This window comes from Panthera onca, chromosome B4 (genome assembly GCF_046562875.1).
Source record: "Panthera onca isolate mPanOnc1 chromosome B4, mPanOnc1 haplotype 2, whole genome shotgun sequence".
Taxonomy (NCBI): Eukaryota; Metazoa; Chordata; class Mammalia; order Carnivora; family Felidae; genus Panthera; species Panthera onca.
The window spans coordinates 80,752,812-80,776,163 of NC_138345.1; the positions used below are offsets into that span (position 1 = coordinate 80,752,812).

General features: G+C 36.6%; 1 protein-coding gene across 1 annotated transcript; it reads left to right on the forward strand.

Annotated features, from left to right (window-relative positions):
* The first annotated feature begins 7,098 nt into the window (after positions 1-7,098).
* Positions 7,099-8,076, forward strand: LOC132660322 (olfactory receptor 9K2). Its single transcript, XM_060604341.3, has one exon. It carries the CDS (start codon positions 7,135-7,137, stop codon positions 8,074-8,076), a length of 942 nt encoding a protein of 313 aa, XP_060460324.3. The 5' UTR covers positions 7,099-7,134.
* Positions 8,077-23,352: the final 15,276 nt, after the last annotated feature.

Genomic DNA, 23,352 nt, shown 5'->3' on the forward strand with positions numbered 1-23,352 from the left:
TGTTATTATGCTATTTATGACTTGTTTTTTTATGTATGTAATGCTTTTATGAAAATTAATAATGACTGTGTTTCTACTGATAATGAGTATTATATAATGAATAAAATATATTTATATTCAATCCATTTACCTACATATAATTTTAGAAAGATTGAGCTTTTCTTTTTGATCTATTAATCATTTTGTGGACTTGCAAACAAGGCTATTGAAATAACTGTGATGGGCTAATTAAACAGAGGGAGCACAAACATTATAAATAATTATTTATATCATAATTTCTCAATCGTTACCACTATGTCATCATGAATTACAAGGATTTGGAGCAACCATCTTAAAATCTCAAAAAAATATTTATTTATTTATTTATTTATTTATTTATTTATTTAATGTTTATTTCTTTTTGAGAGAGAGAGAGAGAGAGAGAGAGCGCATGAGTAGGGCAGGGGTAGAGACAGAGGGAAACACAGGCTCTGAAGCAGGCTCCAGGCTCTGAGCTGTCAGCACAGAGCCCGACATGGAGCTTGAACCCACAAGATGTGAGATCATGCCTGAACTGAAGTCGGATGTTTAACCAGCTGAGCCACCCAGGGACCCTTTCTCAAAAAATATTTTGAGTACAAAATACGTTTTAAAGTTTGTTTTCCATGTTAATTTGGTATCTTAAATTGGGGAAAGCAATTCCAAAAATATTATCAAATTTGGCTGGTCATTTATGAATATTTAAGTATAGATCATACATAGTTTGAAATAATATTGGAATCTTAACATTATTAAGTCCTGAGAAAAAAATAAATTGAACCAGGTTTATAGTTGGTGCTGCATGGGATATGAGCATCAGCTGGAAATAGACTACTATTGCAGCATTCTAGCCCAGCTCAAAGTTATTTCATATATCACTTAGAAAGAAAATATTCAAAATAGGCACAATTTCAAGCTGCATAGTTATTTTCTTGTCTGGACTATAGTGTCAGACACATATTTTTAGGGTCAGTAGGCTAGTGGTTGACATGGATAACTAGGAACTTGAAATCAGCAAGCTTGAAGGATTACTGACATGGTGGTCTGTTTGTAGAGGGACCTGCCTGAATGGTAAAAGGAATTGAGAATATAAATTTCCCACATGAATGCTCAGTAATTTATATCAGATATGAGGTAGCTTATCAATAATCTGATGAAGGCAATGATCCATTATCTTCCAGATTCTTTGCCATCCAATTCATTGTTCATTCACTAGGTTCTCACCAATAATATAACCATAGTAGAAGAGATAGAACTCACAACATGGATGGCTCAACATTGGCTGACCTGGAAATTATCCATGCTAAGTGCACAATTTTCTGATAGTGGTTATCAAAAATATAGGGAGAAAACCAAGATGTCTACTGATGCATGAATGGATAATGTTGAATATGCATACAATGGAACCTTATTTGTCATTAAAATGAAGGGAAATTCTGGCTTTTGATAACACCGGTGAACATGGAAGACATAATGCTAAAAGAAAATGGCAATCCCAGACAAATATTCTATAATTCCTATTATATAAAGTATCTGAAAAAGTCAAGCTCTTAGAAGCAGAGAGTAGAATGGTGATTGCTGGGGTTGAATAGAGGGGAAAATGAGGAATTGGCATTCAATTGGTTTCAACTTATTTAAATTATGCAAAGTGAACAAGTTCTAGAGATCCGTTGTAAAACATTGTGCCTATAGTCACAATACTGTGTTGTACACTTAAAACTTCTTTAAAAGGGAAGGTCTCATGGTAAATATTCTTACTACAACAAAAAATTTTCCTGATAAATATAGTATAACTTGGGGCTATCAGCCAGTCATCATGCTTCAGTTTGATTACATTGATTTTTCCATGAAGGAGAAGTAGTGATTTGTCCAGGCTCTGCTGTAGTTATAATTTTGCCCTTCCTGCTCAAATTACTTATGTCAATACCACTATATGAGATGCAACAAATGCCTTATTTGTTACCATGTCTATTGAACTAGGGCTTTGGTGGAAGACACTCACTTTACAAGAAGAGAAGTGAGGGGATACACTCCTATCCATGGGATTCAAGGGAATTATCATGCACCTCGTCAGGCAGAATCAGGTGAACTCATGGAATGGTAGAATCACTTATTGAAGACTCCGTTTTCAGATATACTATCTGTCAGCACTTTACATAGTTGGGTTATTGTCTCTAGGATATTGTATTTATACTGCGTTAGCAAATAATACATGAGGTGATTTATTTCATAATGTGACTATTGGCCCAAGTACCGTGGGTCAATGTTGGAATGTCAACTACCACTCTAAAACCTGCTAACCACTTTTTTTTCCTTGCTGCCCCTATGACATTGGATTTTGCTGAGTTATTATACTTACTACTCAACAGAGGGCTAATTTTACTGGGGGTCAGAGCAATTGCTCCTGTCTCCTGGGTATTTATTTCACTGAACCGACAGGTAAACAAAATGCTTTCTATACTTTTGGGTACTGATAGTGATTAGCAAAAGATATTAATAGAAAAGAGAGGAGGAGGTATAGCAGTAATTAAGGAATTTTCCAGGATGCCTTCTAGCACCACCATGCCTGATGGTAAATATTAATGAACAAGTATGGTGTGCTTTTGTACTTCTAATTATCAATTATAAATGACAGTATATAGCTAAAGAATAAATATGGAGAGTTTTAAGTGAAAAGGAAATGATCTTTATGACTAGGAATACAAACATCTCTACAAATGTATTTCATAATATAGTATTTTCTTTCACATTTATGTCAGTTTGCCTATGACAAGTTTTGCCGTAATGGTAAATTGAAATGCTTCTTTTTCAGTGGAGAATTTCAAGTTGAAAGAAAATTTTGCTCCTTCTAAAGGATTCACAGAAGAAAAGAAAAGAAAAGGAAAGGAAAAAAACCCAGCTGTTGTATGTATTTTGACACCTATTAAGTTTAGGCTCTTCTTTTTCCTTTTCTTTCCTTTCCTTTCCTTTCCTTTCCTTTCCTTTCCTTTCCTTTCCTTTCTCTTTCTTTCTTATTTCCTCCAAATCTAGAGCATCTGTGATCCTGATGGAGCTTGGCTTTGGCACCTACGTATCTTAGTGACTTCCTTATGCTTCCTTCTTTCCCAGGAGAACTATCTCCCAGAAGGAAAGAGAAAGCTCAATGCTGTAATTATTTCAAAAGTTACACTGTTATGGCAAAACCAAAGCCAGGATGGATAACTGGTGCTGATATTCTAGTAGATTATCAGAGATTCCAGATGGCTCAGGGCCTCTTACATATCGAAGACAATCTCCTTCACTTCTTTAAAAGCACTTAATATCCAAGAACGAAGGACAGAATATCCTGTGGATTGATTCCTCAGGTTCATTTTGCAAAACTATTGACTGTAATTCCTGGATCTGTTTCAGTCTTAGCAAAGCATCATTTAGAAAATTCACCTTGTGTCTCTTCTACAAAGGACCATAGGATTTTCCAAGAAGTCGACTACTTAAGAACAGTTGTTAATTAGAGCAATAAGGAGAATTAGTCTGATTTATCTATGGGAAGAACTAAAACTTGGATAATAACCATGCATTTGGAATTTCTTTGCGGGGGGGGGGGTGATTAATTTTATCCTGACATAATGATTATTTAGTACTTGTAGCACAGTCATTAATTAACTTTATGTTTACCCTTTCTAGAATTAAAACAATTACAAGAGGAAAACATTGGGATTCTGCTGCTTCATTTTCAGAATCTGACAAATTACCAGACCAGGTAAGGTAAGAGTACATCTTGAAACATGAGAGTTTTGGGGCGCCAGGGTGGCTCAGTGGGTTAAGCGGCCGACTTTGGCTCAGGTCATGATCTAATGGTTCGTGAGTTCGAGCCCCGCGTTGGGCTCTGTGCTGACAGCTCACAGCCTGGAGCCTGTTTCAGATTCTGTGTCTCCCTCTCTCTGACCCTCCCCCGCTCATGCTCTGTCTCTCCCTATCTCAAAAGTAAATAAAACGTTAAAAGAAAAGAAATATGAGAGTTTTGACAAATAATAAGTCTCAAACTGACTATTTCTTTATTGGCTACTCTAGGAAAGACTCCCTTTTCTAGGTATAAATGTCTTCAGGTATACTTATTAACATTAGAATAAGATTTATAGGAATAAATATGGATAATTAAAATGATGTACAATCTTACCCCTTGCAAGATGAGAGGAAATAAATAAAATATATGATTAAAAATATTTCATAACTTCTTCAGGCTCTATTCTCACTGTTTAAGTATCTTATGTCTCTTCAGAACCTAAATATTATATACTTAAAATTTTGCTCTTTTATAATACAATTATTTAAATATTTAAGTTTTGATGGAGGTGGTGAATAACGAAAATATAACAAGGAGACACCATAACACTTTTCTTTAGTGATCTCCTTCTGGGGCAAATATTACACTTCTCTCAGATTTCTTTATTCTTTTTAATATTTTAACAGTTTCTCTGATTCCTTCCCTCAACATAGAATCGTTTATCCAAAAAGCCCATACACATATTTATTTTTTTATTTTATTTTATTTTATTATTATTATTTTTTTTTTAATTTTTTTTTTTCAACGTTTTTTTTTTTTTATTTTTATTTTTGGGACAGAGAGAGACAGAGCATGAACGGGGGAGGGGCAGAGAGAGATGGAGACACAGAATCGGAAACAGGCTCCAGGCTCCGAGCCATCAGCTCAGAGCCTGACGCGGGGCTCGAACTCACAGACCGCGAGATCGTGACCTGGATGAAGTCGGACGCTTAACCGACTGCGCCACCCAGGCGCCCCCCCATACACATATTTATTTTCAATCTAATTAGTGCCTATTATTTGGTGTGCATTGTTGGATTGAACACAGAAAGATATGATAATTGATAATAGTTAATATTTGTATAGTGCTTAGTTTGTCATAAATGATACTCATTTATGTGCATTATCCTTTTTTTTAAGTTTATTTATTTATTTTGGGCACCTGGGTAACTCAGTTAGTTAAATGACTGACTTTTGATCTCCGCTTAGGTCACGACCTCATGGTTTGTGAATTTGAGCCCCCTTTAGGCTCTGCGCTGACAGAGCAGAGCCTGTTTGGGATTCCCTCTCTCCCTCTCTCTTTCTGACCCTCCCCCTTGCTCTCTTTCTCTCTCTAAAATATAAGTAAACATTTAAAAAGATGTTTATTTATTTATTTTGAGAGTGAGGGAGAAAGAGAATCCCAAGCATGCTCCATGCTGTAAACACAAAGCCTGAAGCAGGGCTTGAAGTCATAATCCATGAGATCATGACCTGAGCTGAGATCAAGGGTCAGTCGCTTAACCAGCTGAGCCACCCAGGTGCCTCTTATGTGCATGGTCTAAGTATATACCCCCAAGAAAACTGGGTAGTTATGTTGTTTTATCCTTGCTCTATGTGACGATACACTGGTATAGTAACTTGCCGCAAAATTACATCAGTAACTTAAGGAACATAAGGAGGTTGTACAGGAAACAAATAAGTTACATAAGTCACTTAGTCCAAGGTCCCAGTTAGTAAATGCAAGAAGCAGCACTGGCCGTTCCTTTACTTAAATCTAAACCCATGCTAACCACCTCAGTATTTCAAAGTCCTCAAGTTTTTCTGAGCCTGCATGTTCAAATATCATGCAATATATTATCTATATAAAAAATATTGACTGCTATTTGCCAGACACAGAACACTGTGCTGAATTTATGGAGGACAACTTGAAGTTTGATCTTAAGGAAGAACTTATGAATATTTAATATGCATATTAAAATGTGGTGATCATAGCTACCATCCTTGGGAGCGTGATCTATGCAGAAGTGTCTTAACCTAGGTTGAAAATTGGAGAATTTATTTTGGAGATAAGAAACTTTAACTGAATTCTGAGGTACAAATAGAAGGAAGTCACCTAAAGGAACCAGAAGGGCTTATTATAAAAGGTGGTATCCTGCAGTGAATGAGAATGGAGGGATTCTGGAGCCAAGTTTTTACTCTACAAATTTGGATTCTGACCCTGGTACGTGGTATCAACAGACTTAATTTCTCTGGATCTCAGTTTCCTCTTCTGGAATATAATAGTACTCACCTCATATTATTGTTGTGTGGATTAAACGAGCTACTAAAAAGCATTTAGAAAAGTGGCTGGCAGGCCAAAAGTGCAACATTATTGTTGTCGTTGTTTTTGTTATTATTATTGTTATTATTTAGGCTGAAAAAGTTGCCATGTTATTACTATAAGCAGTTCAAATTCTCAGTTGAGCTGTCTAGTAAATGAGGTATGACAACTATGAAAGTCATATCCAGCGTAGAGAAGATTACAGTCAACAATCCCTCATATGTATCTTTTGTTCAGTATTTTTCTCTAAAGTAACTTTTCCATCTACACTACCTGGAGGTCTCTTCTTTAAAAAATTCTGAGATTCAGGCTGAGTTAATGCAGGGAAATTATTCTTATGAAAGGGTTATGGATGCCCATCTGGGAGAGACATCTTAGCACATGAGTCCTGATAATATTTGTGTTTATGTGTGCACAACTTTGATCTTAGTGAGCAAATAACCTATACCACGATTCAAAGTTTCTATTACCTACAAAAAGTATTTGCACCTTTTAAGTAATTTTTATTAAAGTCATTCACTTTCTCTAGATCTGTTTACATGTAATATAAGTTAAGTTCTCAAAGATAGGGTTTCCTGAAGGAGGCTACTAAATCCCCTAATATATCCAAATGCAGACACTGTAATTCCTTCCCAAATGTCATGTGTTAAATTATTTGTGGTCTCTTTCCAGTCACCTTTTCATGACAATGAATTTATTGCACAAATCATGAGTCAGAAACATACACAGAAGTGATACTTGCAAATGTGAAAGGCACTTGGGTGGAAGGAAACTGTATTAGATTCAAGGGAAAACATCTAATCCACCGTTGCAGAAAGGACATAAAACTAACATTTTGATTCATCCTCAGTTTCAATGGCTTGAAGTGAAGTCACATTAATTTTATAAAGTTAACAAGAATAATGATTATACAATGGCTTTGTAATCCTAATTCTGCAATGGTCAAAGGGCTATGTTCAAAGCCCAGAATCATTTGTTTATTTCTCCCTGTGCCTCTCAGCAGGTTTCTGCCATGGGTGACAGGGGACCAGACAATCACTCAGAAGTGACTGACTTCATCCTTGTAGGCTTCAGGGTCCACCCTGAGTTCCACATTCTCCTCTTCCTGATCTTTCTGCTTGTGTATGCCATGATCCTTCTAGGGAATGTTGGGATGATGACCATTATTATGACTGATCCTTGGCTAAACACACCGATGTATTTCTTCCTGGGCAACCTGTCCTTCATTGATCTCTTCTATTCATCTGTTATTGCACCCAAGGCCATGATCAACTTCTGGTCTGAGAGCAAGTCAATCTCCTTTGCAGGTTGTGTGGCCCAGCTCTTTCTCTTTGCCCTCTTCATCGTGGCGGAGGGATTTCTCCTGGCAGCCATGGCCTATGATCGCTTCATTGCCATCTGCAACCCACTCCTCTACTCTGTCCAGATGTCAGCACGTCTCTGCACTCAGTTGGTGGCTGGTTCCTATTTATGTGGCTGCATCCGCTCAGTTCTTCAGACCAGTATGACATTTACTCTGTCCTTTTGTGGTTCTCGGGCCATAGACCACTTTTACTGTGACACTCGCCCACTTCAGAGGATATCTTGTTCTGACCTCTTCATCTCTAGAATCATTTCCTTTTCCTTATCCAGCATCATCATCTTGCCTACCATCATAGTTATTATTATTTCTTACTTGTATATTGTGTCCACAGTTCTCAAGATACGCTCTTCTGAGGGACGTAAGAAAGCATTCTCCACTTGCAGCTCACACCTGGGAGTCGTGAGTGTGCTGTACGGTGCTGTGTTTTTTATGTATCTCACTCCTGACAGGTTTCCTGAGCTGAGTAAAGTGGCCTCGTTGTGTTACACCCTAGTCACTCCCATGCTGAATCCTTTGATTTACTCCCTGAGAAACAAAGATGTCAAAGAAGCTTTAAAAAAACTTCTGGAGAAGAAAAATCCTATTCTTTGATTATTGTTTTTTTTCCTCCATTGATTTTGTGGCTATTTCTTTCATACTCCTTGTGCCCATTAATGAAAGTTATTCCATTAAACATCATAAATATCTTACTGTAACTGTTTTCTGGTGAGGTACCTGGAACATTGTTCATCTTGAATGTCTCAGATATTGGAGATGTCCTGGATGTTAGAGAAACATTTTTCACAATAATCCTTCCCACTACCTCAAATAACATTCTGTTTCACAAAATTGGTCTGTATTTATTTAATGGCTTGCTGCTGAGCACGACTTTTCTGTTAATATAGTGTATAAGCAATGTTTTGTGAGCTGTTTTGGAATTTCTCCTTCCTTCATAACATAATCACTAATATTGACAAGAATATCCTACTTATTTTTAAAAATAATATGTTTTCCAATTACGTAACTACTTTGTTTTAGCATGTTATGTAGTAATTGAATTTTCTTTTTGAATCAGTGATGTGTACTTTGTCAAGAGGAAGTGATAATAACAAAAATAAATAATACATAATCTTTGGTATAAAGATTAATTTGGAAATTTTTACATCAAATGATCAGGCATTGTAGAGTATTCTAAGACACTGTTAGTTGCTAAATCTGAATATAAAGAACCAAAAAGGAAGATAGAAACTTGCAAACATTTTTGAGCAATCATTGACTCCATTTGGGTTATCATACATTGTTTTCCTGGGTTAATTATTGTAAAGAATATTTAATAAAGGAATAGAGCAAGTTAGTCATTAACATAGTGTGTTGTCCAAAATTTACTCATCTATGCCTATGAATATTTATATATTTGATTAATTTATTGACAGTGTAATATGTCTTATGGTAGGCTTGGGTATAAATAACCTTATTTATATTATATTATATTAATTATATTATATTATATTAATTATATTATATTATATTTATATAAAGAGTAAATAAATTATTATATTTCTATTCTATTCTATTCTATTATTTAAAGAATATTATATATTCTTTAGGTAGCTTACAATTCAGTGTGAAAATCACATCCTTGTATACACAAGTAATCCAAATCCACAGATTTTTATGCCAAAGGTAAACATACAGATTTTGAAGTGGGGTACCTGCGAGTGTTTTCTGGCAATAAGGGAAAGTCTTTATGCCGTATTGAAGATCTACATACAGGGAATAAGATTGGAGTCAGTATACTGTTATATCAGTTCATGTTATTGATGTGGGCTTGAAGTATACTAATGTAATTGAAAAAAAAGGTGATTTGAAAAATTGTAGGTTAGACACACAGAACTAATTAATTGCTTAGTGTGAGGGGAGTACATGAAGGGAGGTATGTCTCACCATTTTTGGTCATGTATGATGTTTCTAGTGATGGTACCAACAGATAAAAAGTTAAGGAACTCTTAGCAAATTAGGACTAGAGGGGCATTTCTTTAACTTGAAAGGGAACATCTATTAAAACCTACAGCTGAGATTATATTTAATAATGATGAAATAGAAGCTTTTCCACTAAGATAGGAATCAGGCAAAGATGTCCCCCTTCACCATATCTCTTCAGCACCCTTTTTGGGTGTCTTAGAAAATGTAATAGACAAAAAAGACATAAAAGTATTATGGGCTGAATGATGTCTCTCCAAATTCACATGTTGAAGCCCTGACCCCCAGTATCTCAGTATGTGACTATATTTGGAGATAGAGCCTTCAGAGAAATAATCTAAAGAAGACTGTTACAGCTGGGTTATAATACAGTGTGGCTGGTGTGTTTATAAGAAAATATTAGGACACACAGAGTGGCACTAGAGGTGCATATGCACTGAGGGACCACCATCTGAAGAGGTAGGAAGAGGGCAGACATCTGCAAATTAAGGGCAGAAGCCTCAGAATATTTACTTAGGACACCTGGATTTTGGGCTTCCAGTCTTCAGAACTGGGAGAAAAAAAATTGGTGGTTAAGGCATCCTGTCTGTGGTGTTTTGTTATGGCATCCCTAGCAAATTACCATAAAGCATCAGACAGCATGAAAGGAAGAATAAATCGATCTTTGTTCACAGGTGACAGTTGTCTATGTAGGAAATCTGAAATAATTGCCCAAACATCCTCCTAAAACTAATAAGAAATATAAGAGTGTTGCAGGATACAAGATTACTATACAAAAGTTAATTGCTTTACATATACCAGCAATGAGCAAGTACAATTTAAAATTAAAATCACAATGCTATTTATATTATCACTTTCCCTAACAAAATACTTAGGTATAAATCTCAAAAAATATGTATAAGATCTCTAGGAGGAAAAGTATAAAATTATAATGAAAGAAATCAAAGAAGAACAATATAAACAGAGAACCATTGAATGTTGAAGGAGAGGAAGACAATATTGTGAAGATGTCATTTCTTGGAGGAAGGAAGATATGCACATGGCAGATAAACATATGAAAAGGTGTTCCATATCATATACAATCAAGGAATGTCACATAAAACAATGATGGGATACCACTATTTACCTATCAGAATAACCAGAGTGCAGAATACTGACAACATCAAATCATTGCATGTGGAGCAACAGGAACTCTTAAGCATTGCTAGTGGGTAATGCAAAATAGTACAGCCACTTTGGAAGACAGTTTGGCAGTTTCTCACAAAACTAAACACACTCTTACTGATCTATGATCTAGCAAATATATTGCTTGGTATTTATTCAAAGGAGCTGAAAATTTAGGTCTGTCCCAAACCAGCACATGGAAGTTTATGGAAGCTTTATTGATAATTGCCAAAATTTGGAGGCAACCAAGAATTTCTTCAGTAAGTGACTGGATAAATAAACCATGGTATATTCAGGGAATAAAATATTATTTAGTCTTAAAAAAATTGAACTATCAAGCTGTGAAAAGACCAGGAGTAATCTCGAATCCTTATTACTGAGTGAAAGAAGCCAATCTGAAAAGAATACCTTATGTATGAATCCAAATATGGCATTCTGGAAAAGGCAAAACTATAGAGTGAGGAAGAAGATAAGTGGTTGCCAGGGTTGTGGGTGGAGGAAGGGATGAACAGCAAGGTAGGAAAGATTTTTAGGGCAAAAGATTGTATGGCTCCATCATTATGGATACATATCATTTATTATATGTCCAAATCCATAAAATATATGATACCAAGGGTGAACCCTTAAGTAAACTGGATTTTTGATGATAATAGGTGTCACTATAGGTTCATCAGTTGTAATAAACATGCCAATCTGGTGGGGAATGTTGGCAGTGGAGGAAGGTATGCATGTGTGGGGTCAGGGGATATCTGGTAAATCTACCTTAAATTTCTCTAAAAAATTGAAGTCTTAATTAAAAAAGAAACAAAAAGAAAGAACAGTATACTACTCCTACTACACCCATATTAGAATGACCAAAACAGAAATCACTGACTCCACCAAATGTTGGCAAGATTGCAGAGGAATAGCAATCCTCACTCATTGCTATGGTGAATGCAAAATGGTACAGGTAATTTGGAATAAAGTTTTTCAATTTCATACAAAACTAAACATACCCTTACTATAAAATCCAGCAATTGTCCTCCATGATATTTAGCCAAACAAGTTGAAAATTCTCATGTCCACACAAGAACCTACACATCAATGTTTCTAGCAGCTTTATTCATAATTGCAAAAACATGGAAATAACCAAAATGTCCTTCAGTAGGTGAATGAATAATAGACTTTGATACATCCAGACAATGGAATAATATTCAGCCCTAAAAAGAAATGAGCTCAGGGGTGCTTTAGTCGGTGAAGCATCTGACTCTTGATTTCAACTCAGGTCATGATCCTAGGGTCCTGGGATCGAGCCCCACACCAGGCTCTGTTCTAGGTGGGGAGCCTGCTTAAGATTCTCTCTAGGAGGAGCCAAGATGGCAGAACAGCTTGGAAGTTTTTTGTGTGTCCCGCATCCATGAAATATAGCCAGACCAACATTAAACCATCCTGCACACCTAGAAAACTGATTTGAGGATTAACACAACAATCTGCACAACCTAAACCACAGAATTCAGCAGGTACCCAGCGCAGAGAGGTGAACATGGGGAGAGAGAAGCTGCAGAGGGCAGGGAGCCACTTTTGCTGTGGAGAGAGGTTGGAGGCAGAAGGATGGTGGGGAGAATATGGGAAAAGCACCTCTCCCCAAAAGCAGCTGGAGAGAAAGTGGAAAATTGGAAACAGCCGTAGGGACTGAACTAAAAAGGGAGAAAGGAGAAGGAGAAAGGAGAGGGTTTAAATTCCATTAAGACTGTAAACAGCAGGAGTGCAGAGTCTGCAACTCCGCAACTGATACCTGGCGATGCTCTGGTAGGAAGGGCAAATCCCCAGGACCAGAGTGGGGTCGGGGAGGTTCTTGGGCCACACAGGGAGAAGCAGTTCCACTGCTGGAAGGACATTTGGTAGATGTTCTGAGGACATCTGGGCCCAGCAGACCCCAGAAGGTGGCCACATTCACTGGTGCTGGAACAAGGTCATTGGGGGTGAAGCCTGGTGCCAGATGTGTGTTGTGATTTTCCATAATCCCTGAGGCACTGCTGCTACACTGTCTTGTGAACTTTTTCTGGGGCAGGATGGCACCTGGCCACAGTCTCTGGGCATTGGCAGCAACACAGTCCTGCAAATATTCCTGGGTGTGGCCATCACCTGGCCATTGTCTGGTGACACCCTTTGCAGAGGGGCTGAGCAGGTCAAAGCCGCAGTCCCTCAGAAGTGGGGGTTTGGGGAAAGCAGCTGGATCAGAGACAAAACTCGGGAAGGAGGTGCTGCCTGGGGCTTGGTCACGGATGGCAAGGAGGCGGTGAGTGTACAGAAGCCAAAGATGAAGGACGGGTGGGGGATTGCTGATCAGGGAGAACAGAGTTGTGACACTAGAGACTGGGTAGCTGGGTGACCCCATTTTCACCGCTCTTGCGCATGTGCATAAACACCTACAAATGCTACAATCTACCCCAGTAGGCTAGCAGCGCCATCTAGCAGAGAACAGAGCCATTACACTAAGCCCCACCCAACTGGGCCATCCTCACTCTTCGAAAACACAAGTCTCACCGCCTGCTTAGTTTATTGACTATAAAGCGCTTCATTGTTTGACTTTCAGGGAAAAAGGAAGTAATTTCAGTCGCATTTCAGTATGTTAGCTGGTCCATCTATTCAATTTTCTTTCTTTCTTTTTTTTTCTTTTTTATTTCTTTTCTTTTTCTTGAATACAGAGAGAAAATTCACTTTTATTTTCGATTTTTATTAAAAATATTTTCCTTAATTTTTTCTACTATATTTTTTACTTTTGTGCAAAATTTTTAAATTCTATTTTACTTCCATCATTTCATTTTAGTCTACTTCAGTGTATTCATTCTTTTCAAATTTTCAAATGATATCCTTTTTTTTCTTTTTTTTCTCTTTTTTCTCTAATCTATCAAGTCCCTTTCAACAACCAGACCAAAACACACCTAGGATGTAGCATCATTTATTCGATTTTTTTTTGTGTGTGTTTGTTTTAAATTTTTAAATTTTAATTTTTTCTACCTCATTAATTCCTTTTCTCCCTTCAAAATTACAAAAAAAAAAAAAAAGGAATTCACCCCAAAAGAAACAGCAGGAAGAAACGACAGCCAGGTACTTAACCAACACAGATACGAGCAAGATATCTGAAGCAGAATTTAGAATCATGATAATAAGAATACTAGTTGGAGTCAAAAATAGATTAGAATCCCTTTCTGTGGAGATAAAAGAAGTAAAAGGTAGTCAGGATGAAATAAAAAATGCTATAACTGAGCTGCAATCTCTAACGGATGCCAGGGCAGCAAGGATGATGAGGCAGAACAGAGAATCAGTGATATAGAGGACAAACTTGTGGAGAATAAATAATGAAGCAGAAAAAAAGAGGGAGATTAAGGCAAAAGAGCATGACTTAAGAATTAGAGAAATCAGTGACTCATTATAAAGGAACATCAGAATCATAGGGGTCCCAGAAAAGGAAGAGACAGATATAGGGGTAGAAGGGTTATGTGAACAAATCATAGTGGAAAACTTTCCTAACCTGGGGAAAGACACAGACATCAAAATCCAGGAAGCACAGAGGACCCCCATTAGATTCAACAAAAACCGACCATCAACAAGGCATATCATAGTCAAATTCACAAAATACTCAGGCAAGGAGAGAATCATGAAAGCAGCAAGGGGAAAAAAGTCCTTAACCTACAAGGGAAGACAGATCAGGTTTGCAGCAGACCTATCCACAGACACTTGGCAGGCCAGAAAGGAGTGGCAGGATGTATTCAATGTGCTGAATCAGAAAAATATGTAGCCAAGAATTATTTATCCAGCAAGGCTGTCATTCAAAATAGAAGGAGAAATAAAAAGTTTCCCAGACCAAAAAAAAAAAAAAAAAAATTTAAAGGAGTTTGTGACCACTAAACCAGCCCTGCAAGAAATTTTAAGGGGGACTCTCTGAGGGGAGAAAAGATGAAAAATAAATAAATAAATAAATAAATATCAAAAGAACAAATATTAGAAAGGACCAGAGAACACCACCAGAAACTCCAACTCTACAAACAACATAATGGCAATAAATTTATATCTTTTAGTACTCACTCTAAATGTCAATGGACTCAATGCTCCAATCAAAAGACATAGGGTAACAGAATGGATAAGAAAACAAGATCCATCTATATGCTGTTTACAAGAGACCCACTTTAGACCTAAAGACACCTTCAGATTGAAAGTAAGGGATGGAGAACCATCTATCCTGCTAATGGTCAACAAAAGAAAGCCAGAGTAGCCATACATATATCAGATGGTCTAGACTTTAAAATAAAGACTGTATCAAGAGATGCAGAAGGGCATTATATCATAATTAAGGGGTTTATCCACCAATAAGACCTAACAATTGTAAACATTTATGCACCAAATGTGATAGCACACAAATATACAAATCAATTAATCACAAACATAAAGAAACTCATTGAGAGTAATACCATAATATTAGGAGACTTCAACACCCCACTCACAGCAATGGACAGATCATCTAATCAAAAATCAACAAGGAAACAATGGCTTTGAATGACACACTGGACCAGATGGGCTTAACAGATATATTCAGAGCATTTCACCCTAAAGCAGCAGAATATACATTCTTCTCCAGCGCACATGGAACGTTCTCCAAAATAGACCACATACTGGGACACAAATCAGCCCTAAGCAAGTACAAAAAATCAAGATCATACCGTGCGTATTTTCAGACCACAATGCTATGAAACTCTAAATCAACTACAAGAAAAAATTTGGAAAGGTAACAAATACTTGGAGACTGAAGAGCATCCTACTAAAGAATGAATGGGCCAACCAAGAAATTAAAGAGGAAATTAAAAAGTATATGGAAGCCAATGAAAATTCTAACACCACAAAACAAAATGTAAGGGACGCAGCAAAGGTGGTCATAAGAGGAAAGTACATAGCAATCCAGGCCTTCCTAAAGAAGGAAGAAAGATCTCAGGTACACAACCTAACCTTACACCTTAAGGAGCTGGAAAAAGAACAGCAAATAAAACCCCAAACCAGCAGAAGACAGGAAATAATAAAGATTACAGCAGAAATCAATGCTATTGAAACCAGAAAAATAGTAGAACAGATCAATGAAACCAGAAGCTGGTTCCTTGAAAGAATTAACAAAGTTGATAAATCCCTAGCCAGTTTGATCAAAAAGAAAAAGGAAAGGACCCAAATAAATAAAATCAAGAATGAAAGAGAAGTGATCACAACAGACACAGCAGAAATAAAAACAATAATAAGAGAATATTATGAGCAATTATATGCCAATAAAATGGGAAATCTAGAAGAAATGGACATATTCCTAGAAACATATATACTACCAAAACTGAAACAGGAAGAAATAGAAAATTTGAACAGTCCCATAACCAGTAAGGAAATCAAATTAGTAATACAAAATCTGCAAAAAAACAAGAGTCCAGGGCAAGATGGCTTTCCAGGAAAATTCTACCAAACATTTAAGGAAGAGTTAACACCTATTCTCTTGAAGCTGTTCCAAAAAATAGAAATGGAAGGAAAATTTCCAAACTCATTCTATGAAGCCAGCATTACCTTGATTCCAAAACCAGACAGAGACCCCACTAAAAAGGAGAACTACAGACCAATTTCCCTGATGAACATGGATACAAAAATCCTTAACAAGATATTAGCCAACCGGATCCAACAATACATTAAAAAAATTATTCACCACTACCAAGTGGGATTTATACCTGGGAAGCTGGGCTGGTTCAATATCCGCAGAACAATCATCGTCATTCATCACATCAATAAAAGAAAGGACAAGAACCATATGATCCTTTCAAGAGATGCAGAGAAAGCATTTGACAAAATACAGCATTCTTTCTCAATAAAAACCCTCAAGAAAGTAGGGATAGAATGATCATACCTCGAGATCATAAAAGCCATATATGAACGACCCAATCCTCAATGGGGAAAAACTGAGACCTTTTCCCCTAAGGTCAGAAACAAGACAGGATGTCCACTCTCACCACTGTTATTCAACATAGTATTGGAAATCTTAACTTCTGCAATCAGAACACAAAGAAAGAAAAGGCATCCAAATCGGCCAGGAGGAGGTCAGACATTCACTGTTCGAAGATAACATGATAATTTATATGGAAAACCCTAAAGAATCCACCAAAAAACTGCTAGAACTGATTCATGAATTCAGCAAAGTTGCAGGATATAAAATCAATGCACAGAAATCGGTTGCATTCCTATACACCAACAATGAAGTGACAGAAAGAGAAATCAAGGAATCGATCCCATATACAGTTGCACAAAACACCATAAAATACCTAGGAATAAATCTAACCAAAGAGGTGAAAAATCTATACAATGGAACTATAGAAAGCTTCTGAAAGAAATTGAAGAAGACACACAAAAAAATGGAAAAAGATTTCATGCTCCTAGATAGGAAGAACAAATATTGTTAAAATGTCGATTCTACCCAAAGCAATCTACATATTCAATGCAATCCCTATTCAAATAACACCAGCATTCTTCACAGAGCTAGAAAAAATAATCCTAAAATTTGTATGGAACCAGAAAAGACCCCGAATAGCCAAAGTAATCTTGAAAAAGAAAACCAAACCAGGAGGCATCACAATCCCGGACTTCAAGCTGTATTACAAAGCTGTAATCATCAAGACTGTATGGTACTCTTACAAAAACAGACATTCAGATCAATGGAACAGAATAGAGCACCCAGAAATGGACCCACAAACGTATGGGAAACTAATCTTTGACAAAGCAGGAAAGACTATCCAATGGAATAAAGACAGTTTCTTCAGCAAATGGTGCTGGGAAAACTTGACAGTGACATGCAGAAAAATGAACCTGGACCACTTTCTTACTCCATACACAAAAATAAACTCAAAATGGATGAAAGACCTCAATGTAAGGCAGGAAGCCATCAAAATCCTCAAGGAGAAAGCAGGCAAAAACCTCTTTGATCTTGGCCACAGGAACTTCTTACTCAACATGTCTCTGGAGGCAAGGGAAACAAAAGCAAAAATGAACTACTGGGACCTCATTAAAGTAAAAAGCTTCTGCACAGCGAAGGAAACAATCAGCAAAACTAAAAGGCAACTGACAGAATGGGAGAAGATATTTGCAAACGACATATTAGATAAAGGGTTAGTATCCAAAATCTATAAAGAACTTATCAAACTCAACACCCAAAAGACACCAAATAATCCAGTGAAGAAATGGGCAAAAGACATGAATAGACACTTCTCCAAAGAAGACATCCAGATGGCCAACCGACACATGAAAAAATGCTCAACATCACTCATCACCAGGGAAATACAAATCACAACCACAATGATATACCACCTTACACCTGTCAGAATAGCTAACATTAACATCTCAGGCAATAACACATGTTGGTGAGGATGCGGAGAAAGAGGATCTCTTTTGCTCTGTTGGTGGGAATGCGAGCTGGTCAGCCACTCTGGATAACAGTATGGAGGTTCTGCAAAATACTAAATATAGAAATACCCTATGACCCAGCAATTGCACTACTAGGTATTTATCCACGGGATAAAGGTGTGCTGTGTCAAAGGGGCACCTGCACCCAATGTTTATAGCAGCACTATCAACTATAGCCAAAGTATGGAAAGAACCTAATGTCCACAGATGGATGAAAGGATAAAGATGTGGTATACACATACAATGGAGTATTACTCGGCAATGCGAAGAATGAAATCTTGTCATTTGCAACTATGTGGATGAAACTGGAGGGTATTATGTTAAGTGATATTAGTCAGCCAGAGAAAGACAAAAATCATATGACTTCACTCATATGAGGACTTTAAGAGACCAAACAGATGAACATAAGGGAAGGGAAACAAAAATAATGTAAAAACAGAGAGGGAAACAAAACATAAGAGGCTCATAAATATGGAGAATAAACAGAGGGTTACTTGAGGGGGTGTGGGAGGGACGATGGGCTAAATGGGTAAGGGGCACTAAGGAATCTACTCCTGAAATCATTGTTGCACTACATGCTAACTAATTTGGATGTAAATTAAAAAAATAATAAAATTTAAAAAAACTAAAAAAAGAATATCTTTTGTATTTAATTTGTTTATTTACAACACTTCTTTTTTAGATAACTTTATTTATATCTTTCTTTTTTTTTCCCAGTTTTTTCTGTTGAGACCCAAAAAGTTTTTATGTAAAACATGAATTTAAGGACACCGTACATTTTCATAGTTGATAGGCACCCCTGGAGGCTATTTTGGCCATTCCCCTGCCTCTTAAAACCAACCAGTCAACAATTCTGTTAACATTTAATGTGTTTTTTTTAAATTTTTTTAATTTTAATGTGTTTACTCATTTACTTTGAGAGAGAGAGGGAGATATAGATATAGATAGAGGGAGGGAGAGCGTGCACACTCATGAGTGGGGGAAGAGCAGAAAGAGAAGGGAGAGAATGCCAAGTAGGCTATGCTGTAAACACAGAGCCCATCTCGAGCTTGATTTCACACTGCGAGATCGTGACATGAGCTGAAATCAAGAGTTGGATGCTCAACTGACTGAGCCACCCAGGCGCCCTTGTTAACATTTAATGTTTTAAAGAAAGTAGACATTGTAGAAACTCAACTAAATTCACTTTAATATACATACTACCATGGTCACAACGTGTCTTAAAATTACATCAAAATTAGTGAAACCGTAGCAGTAGCAACAACAGAAATTACATGAGTTGTGATGAAGCATTGTATAATTTAATTCATATATAATTTAATTTATTGTAATGATATTTATATATAGAGAGAGAAAATCATAAGTTTTTAAAATTAAAAGACATTTCTATTGTATGTTAATTTTTGGATTTACCATAAGCCAATTTTCTTTTACATATTATGGTAGCGTTAGTTTTTAATTAAAAATTTTTCATTTGGGTATAGTTGACAAACAATGTTATATTAGTTTCAGGTGATTTGACAAGTTTATACATTATGCTATGTTCACCGCAAGGATAACTACCTTATAGCCTATTAAACTGCTATTACAATATCATTGACTGTATTGCTTGTACTGTGCTTTTTAGTCCCATGTCTTACCCGTTCTGTACCTGAAGGCCTGTATCTCTCTCTCCCTTGCATTCATTTTGCCTAACCTTCTGCCCCCTTCCCCTCTGGCAATGGTCAGTTTGTTCTCTGTATTTATAAATCTGATTCTGTTTTTTGTTTGTTTGTTCATTTTTTAAAAGTTTAATTTTATTTATTTTGAGAGAGAGAGAGAGAACAGGCACAAGCTGGGGAGAGGCAAAGAGAGAGAATTCCAAGCAGGCTCCCCACCAGCTGCATGTGGAGCCCAACATGGGGCTCAAACCCATGAACCATGAGATCATGACCTAAGCCAAAACCAAGAGTTGGATGCTTAACCAACTGAGCCACCAGGCTCCCCTGTTATTCATTTTTTAAAAAAGATACCATTAATGGGACACCTAGGTGGCTCAGACATTTAAGCGTCCAACTTCGGCTCGGGTCATGATCTCAAGTCTGTGGGTTTGAGTTCCACCTTGGACTCTGGGCTGAGGGCTCAGAACCTGGAGCCTGTTTCAGATTCTCTGTCTCCCTCTCTCTCTGCCTCTCTCCCACTCACGCTCTGTCTCTGTCTCTCAAAAATTAAATACAAACATTTAAAAAAAAAAGATTCCGTTAATGAGTGGAATCATATAGTATCTGTTTTCTCGGTCTTATTTCACTTAGCATGATATCCTCTGGTATTATGACAGATTATTGAATAGTAAGCAACTATGTTGTTTAATTTCATGACTCTAAGTCTTTTAAATTTGTTTTTGTTTCAGTTCTCCAATTCATACATTAGAATTAAATTTACTTTTTTTCTCTATCTCTCTATTATACTTCATTATAGACATTTAATGATCATAATAGCATAAGCATAAATAAATACAATGCAAGCTTGTTTCAGTGCACATTTATTCCTTTTTTTCCATTTATACCCATATTTAAATTGTTTTGTGTATCTTCTATCCTTCATATGCACAGATGTTTCTATTTCTGATAATATTTGTCTATTACTAAAAAGACAGAAAAATCTCTGCCCAAGATCTTAGAGTCCTCCACCTGCATTCCAGCCTGCAAAATCCAAACATAGCAACAACCACGACCACCACAACAACAACAACGAAAGGGAGGGGGAAAGAAGGAAGGAAAAAAGGCAAGAGGAAAGGAAGGGAAACAACAAAATCTTATTTTTTGTATTTCAGAAATACAAACAAGAATCACTTCTACTTTTAACAGTTGAAATGTGTCAATAAGAGTGTATATCACCACAGGGACAAAACTAATAGAAGAAATAAGAATATAAAGTTTAAAATGTAAAAGAGTGATGCTTTTGTCAGGATCTGAAGTCTTTTTCCTGATAGAATAAAGACAAATACAATTTTTGGGTAGATTAAGAAATGGAGTAACCATTAAAAAAAAATGAGAACATCAGTGGAATGGAATTTCACTCCAAATTAAATCTTAGGTGGATGATAATGGGTGTGGGAACTATCTTCCACCAAAGGAGGAGCAATTTTCAAAGACGGTAAACCAACAATCAACTAAAAAAGAACAAACAAGGTCTTATTTCTAGACATTTTCCTACTCTCCCATGACCCCAAAGCACACTTAGAGGGCAGATCTGCATTATTTGTGAAGTATATCTAAAAAGTTTAACCAGTCCGACTGAATTCTTCATTAGGAAGACTTTTTTTTTTTTTATAAATTTTTTTTTTTAACGTTTATTCATTTTTGAGACAGGGAGAGACAGCACGAACGGGGGGAGGGTCAGAGAGAGAGGGAGACACAGAATCCGAAACAGGCTCCAGGCTCTGAGCTGTCAGCACAGAGCCCGACGCGGGGCTCGAACTCACGGACCGCGAGATCATGATCTGAGCCGAAGTCGGACGCTCAACTGACTGAGCCACCCAGGCGCCCCAATTATTTTAATTCTTATAAGTCAAGTCACATTTATGAGAATCATATATTCCTCTATGCTTTTTCATCTTTTCTATTGGCCTTTAAAATGTATCAATTTTATTTTTGTTTCTGGCAATAGCTAGTGAATGTCTCCATAGCAAAGACCATATCTTCAGTGAGTCTTTCCAAGGCCTTAGAGTCTCTTTTTGACTTATTAAACTTTGTTTCCTGTAAACACATTAAAATTACTAAGAAAAAGAGTTTATAAAACATGATCAAATAGATTAAAAAACTAAGAAGAATGGTATTACTTAGACAAAAATATACGGAATTGACCTAGACAAAAATATACAATATTTCTGGAGAGTTCTGGCTCCAGAAGCAAACCCTGGATGCAGCTGCAGTTTGCTGCCATCTGGCGGGAGCTGTCCACTTCAAATAAATCTAAACTAAAGAATCAGGTACTGTGATTGGATGAAACTTCCAGAACAATGGCTAATAAAACAAAGTATTTTTTAGTTGTGGATTTCCCCTTCTGTCCAAACGTAGAGCATTGCCATGAAACCTTTCCTAAATTGAAATGGCAGAAATCAAAGAAGCAGTACCATTATTAATATGGATTTTTTTAAAGCATTTCCCATACTCAAAAAATAACCTCTCATGTTTCTCTGATACCTTATGACACATCTGGTTAACAGATGCACAAAATAAATTGAGATGAAGCACAGATGTTCACAGACAAGTTCAAAGCAATGGTGGCTTGATGTTGAGATGCTAAGTGCAGTTCCCTGGGAAGGAGCTTCGCTGTGCCTCTATAATGGTTTGCTGCCAAACAAACGCTGGATACTGTTTTCATTTTTCACCTTTTTTTTCATAAAAGGGAAAATTCCTTTTTGATATATTTTGCATAGTATAGTGAAAACACATACTAATGTAGGTTCTTCATAAAAAGCAAATTGGCTTAACGAAAACTTTCAAACCACAAGGGGTATCTGTACTGGTTTTCATCCCCATTATATTGTTCTGAACGTGGGAAATTGGTTGGAAATAACTAGAAATGGGCAAAGTCACCTTATACCTTGGCCAGAATAAGTCCAGTTATACCTGTTTTATTTTCCTAGCTAAATTAAACTTCTTTTCCAATATGCCTAAGTAGCAGAAAGGCAGTTATCTTAGTTTTTTTTTTCATTATCAATTTAACTAAGGACCTCCATAGGTATGGTAGATTTCAGATACCTACTGCTTTTCACTGAACATTGAAGAGTCACTGATGGCAACTAAACCTAAATTTCCTACGGATAAAACAGTTCTGCCATTGATGAAGTTGCCTACACAGGCTATATGATATTCAAGGAAGAAAGTTACATATTTCCATTCATTTTTTTAAAGGATAGTCTTACTCTCTGAAGGCCAAATTCTATTAAATGTTGCTTCTCTTAGTTCTCAGCATTTTTTATTCCATCCTCAAGAAAAGACCCACTAAAGTATGACAGTGGATCCAAGAATATACAATGGGGGAAAGAACAGTCCTTTCAATAAATGGTGTTGGGAAAACTGGACAGCCACATGCAAAAGACTGAAATTGTACCACTATCTTACATCATGCAGAAAAATCTAACTCAAAATGGATTAAAGACTTGAACATAAGACCTGAAACCCTAGTGCTCTTAGAAGAAAATATACAGTAAGCTCCTTCAGATTGATCTTTGTGTTGGTTTTTTTTTGGATTTGACACCAAAATCAAAGACATCAAAAGCAAAAATAAACAAGTAGGACTATA

Coding starts and splice junctions, on each gene's coding strand:
- LOC132660322 (XM_060604341.3), top strand. CDS start 7,135: ATGGGTGACAGGGGACCAGACAATCACTCAGAAGTGACTGACTTCATC.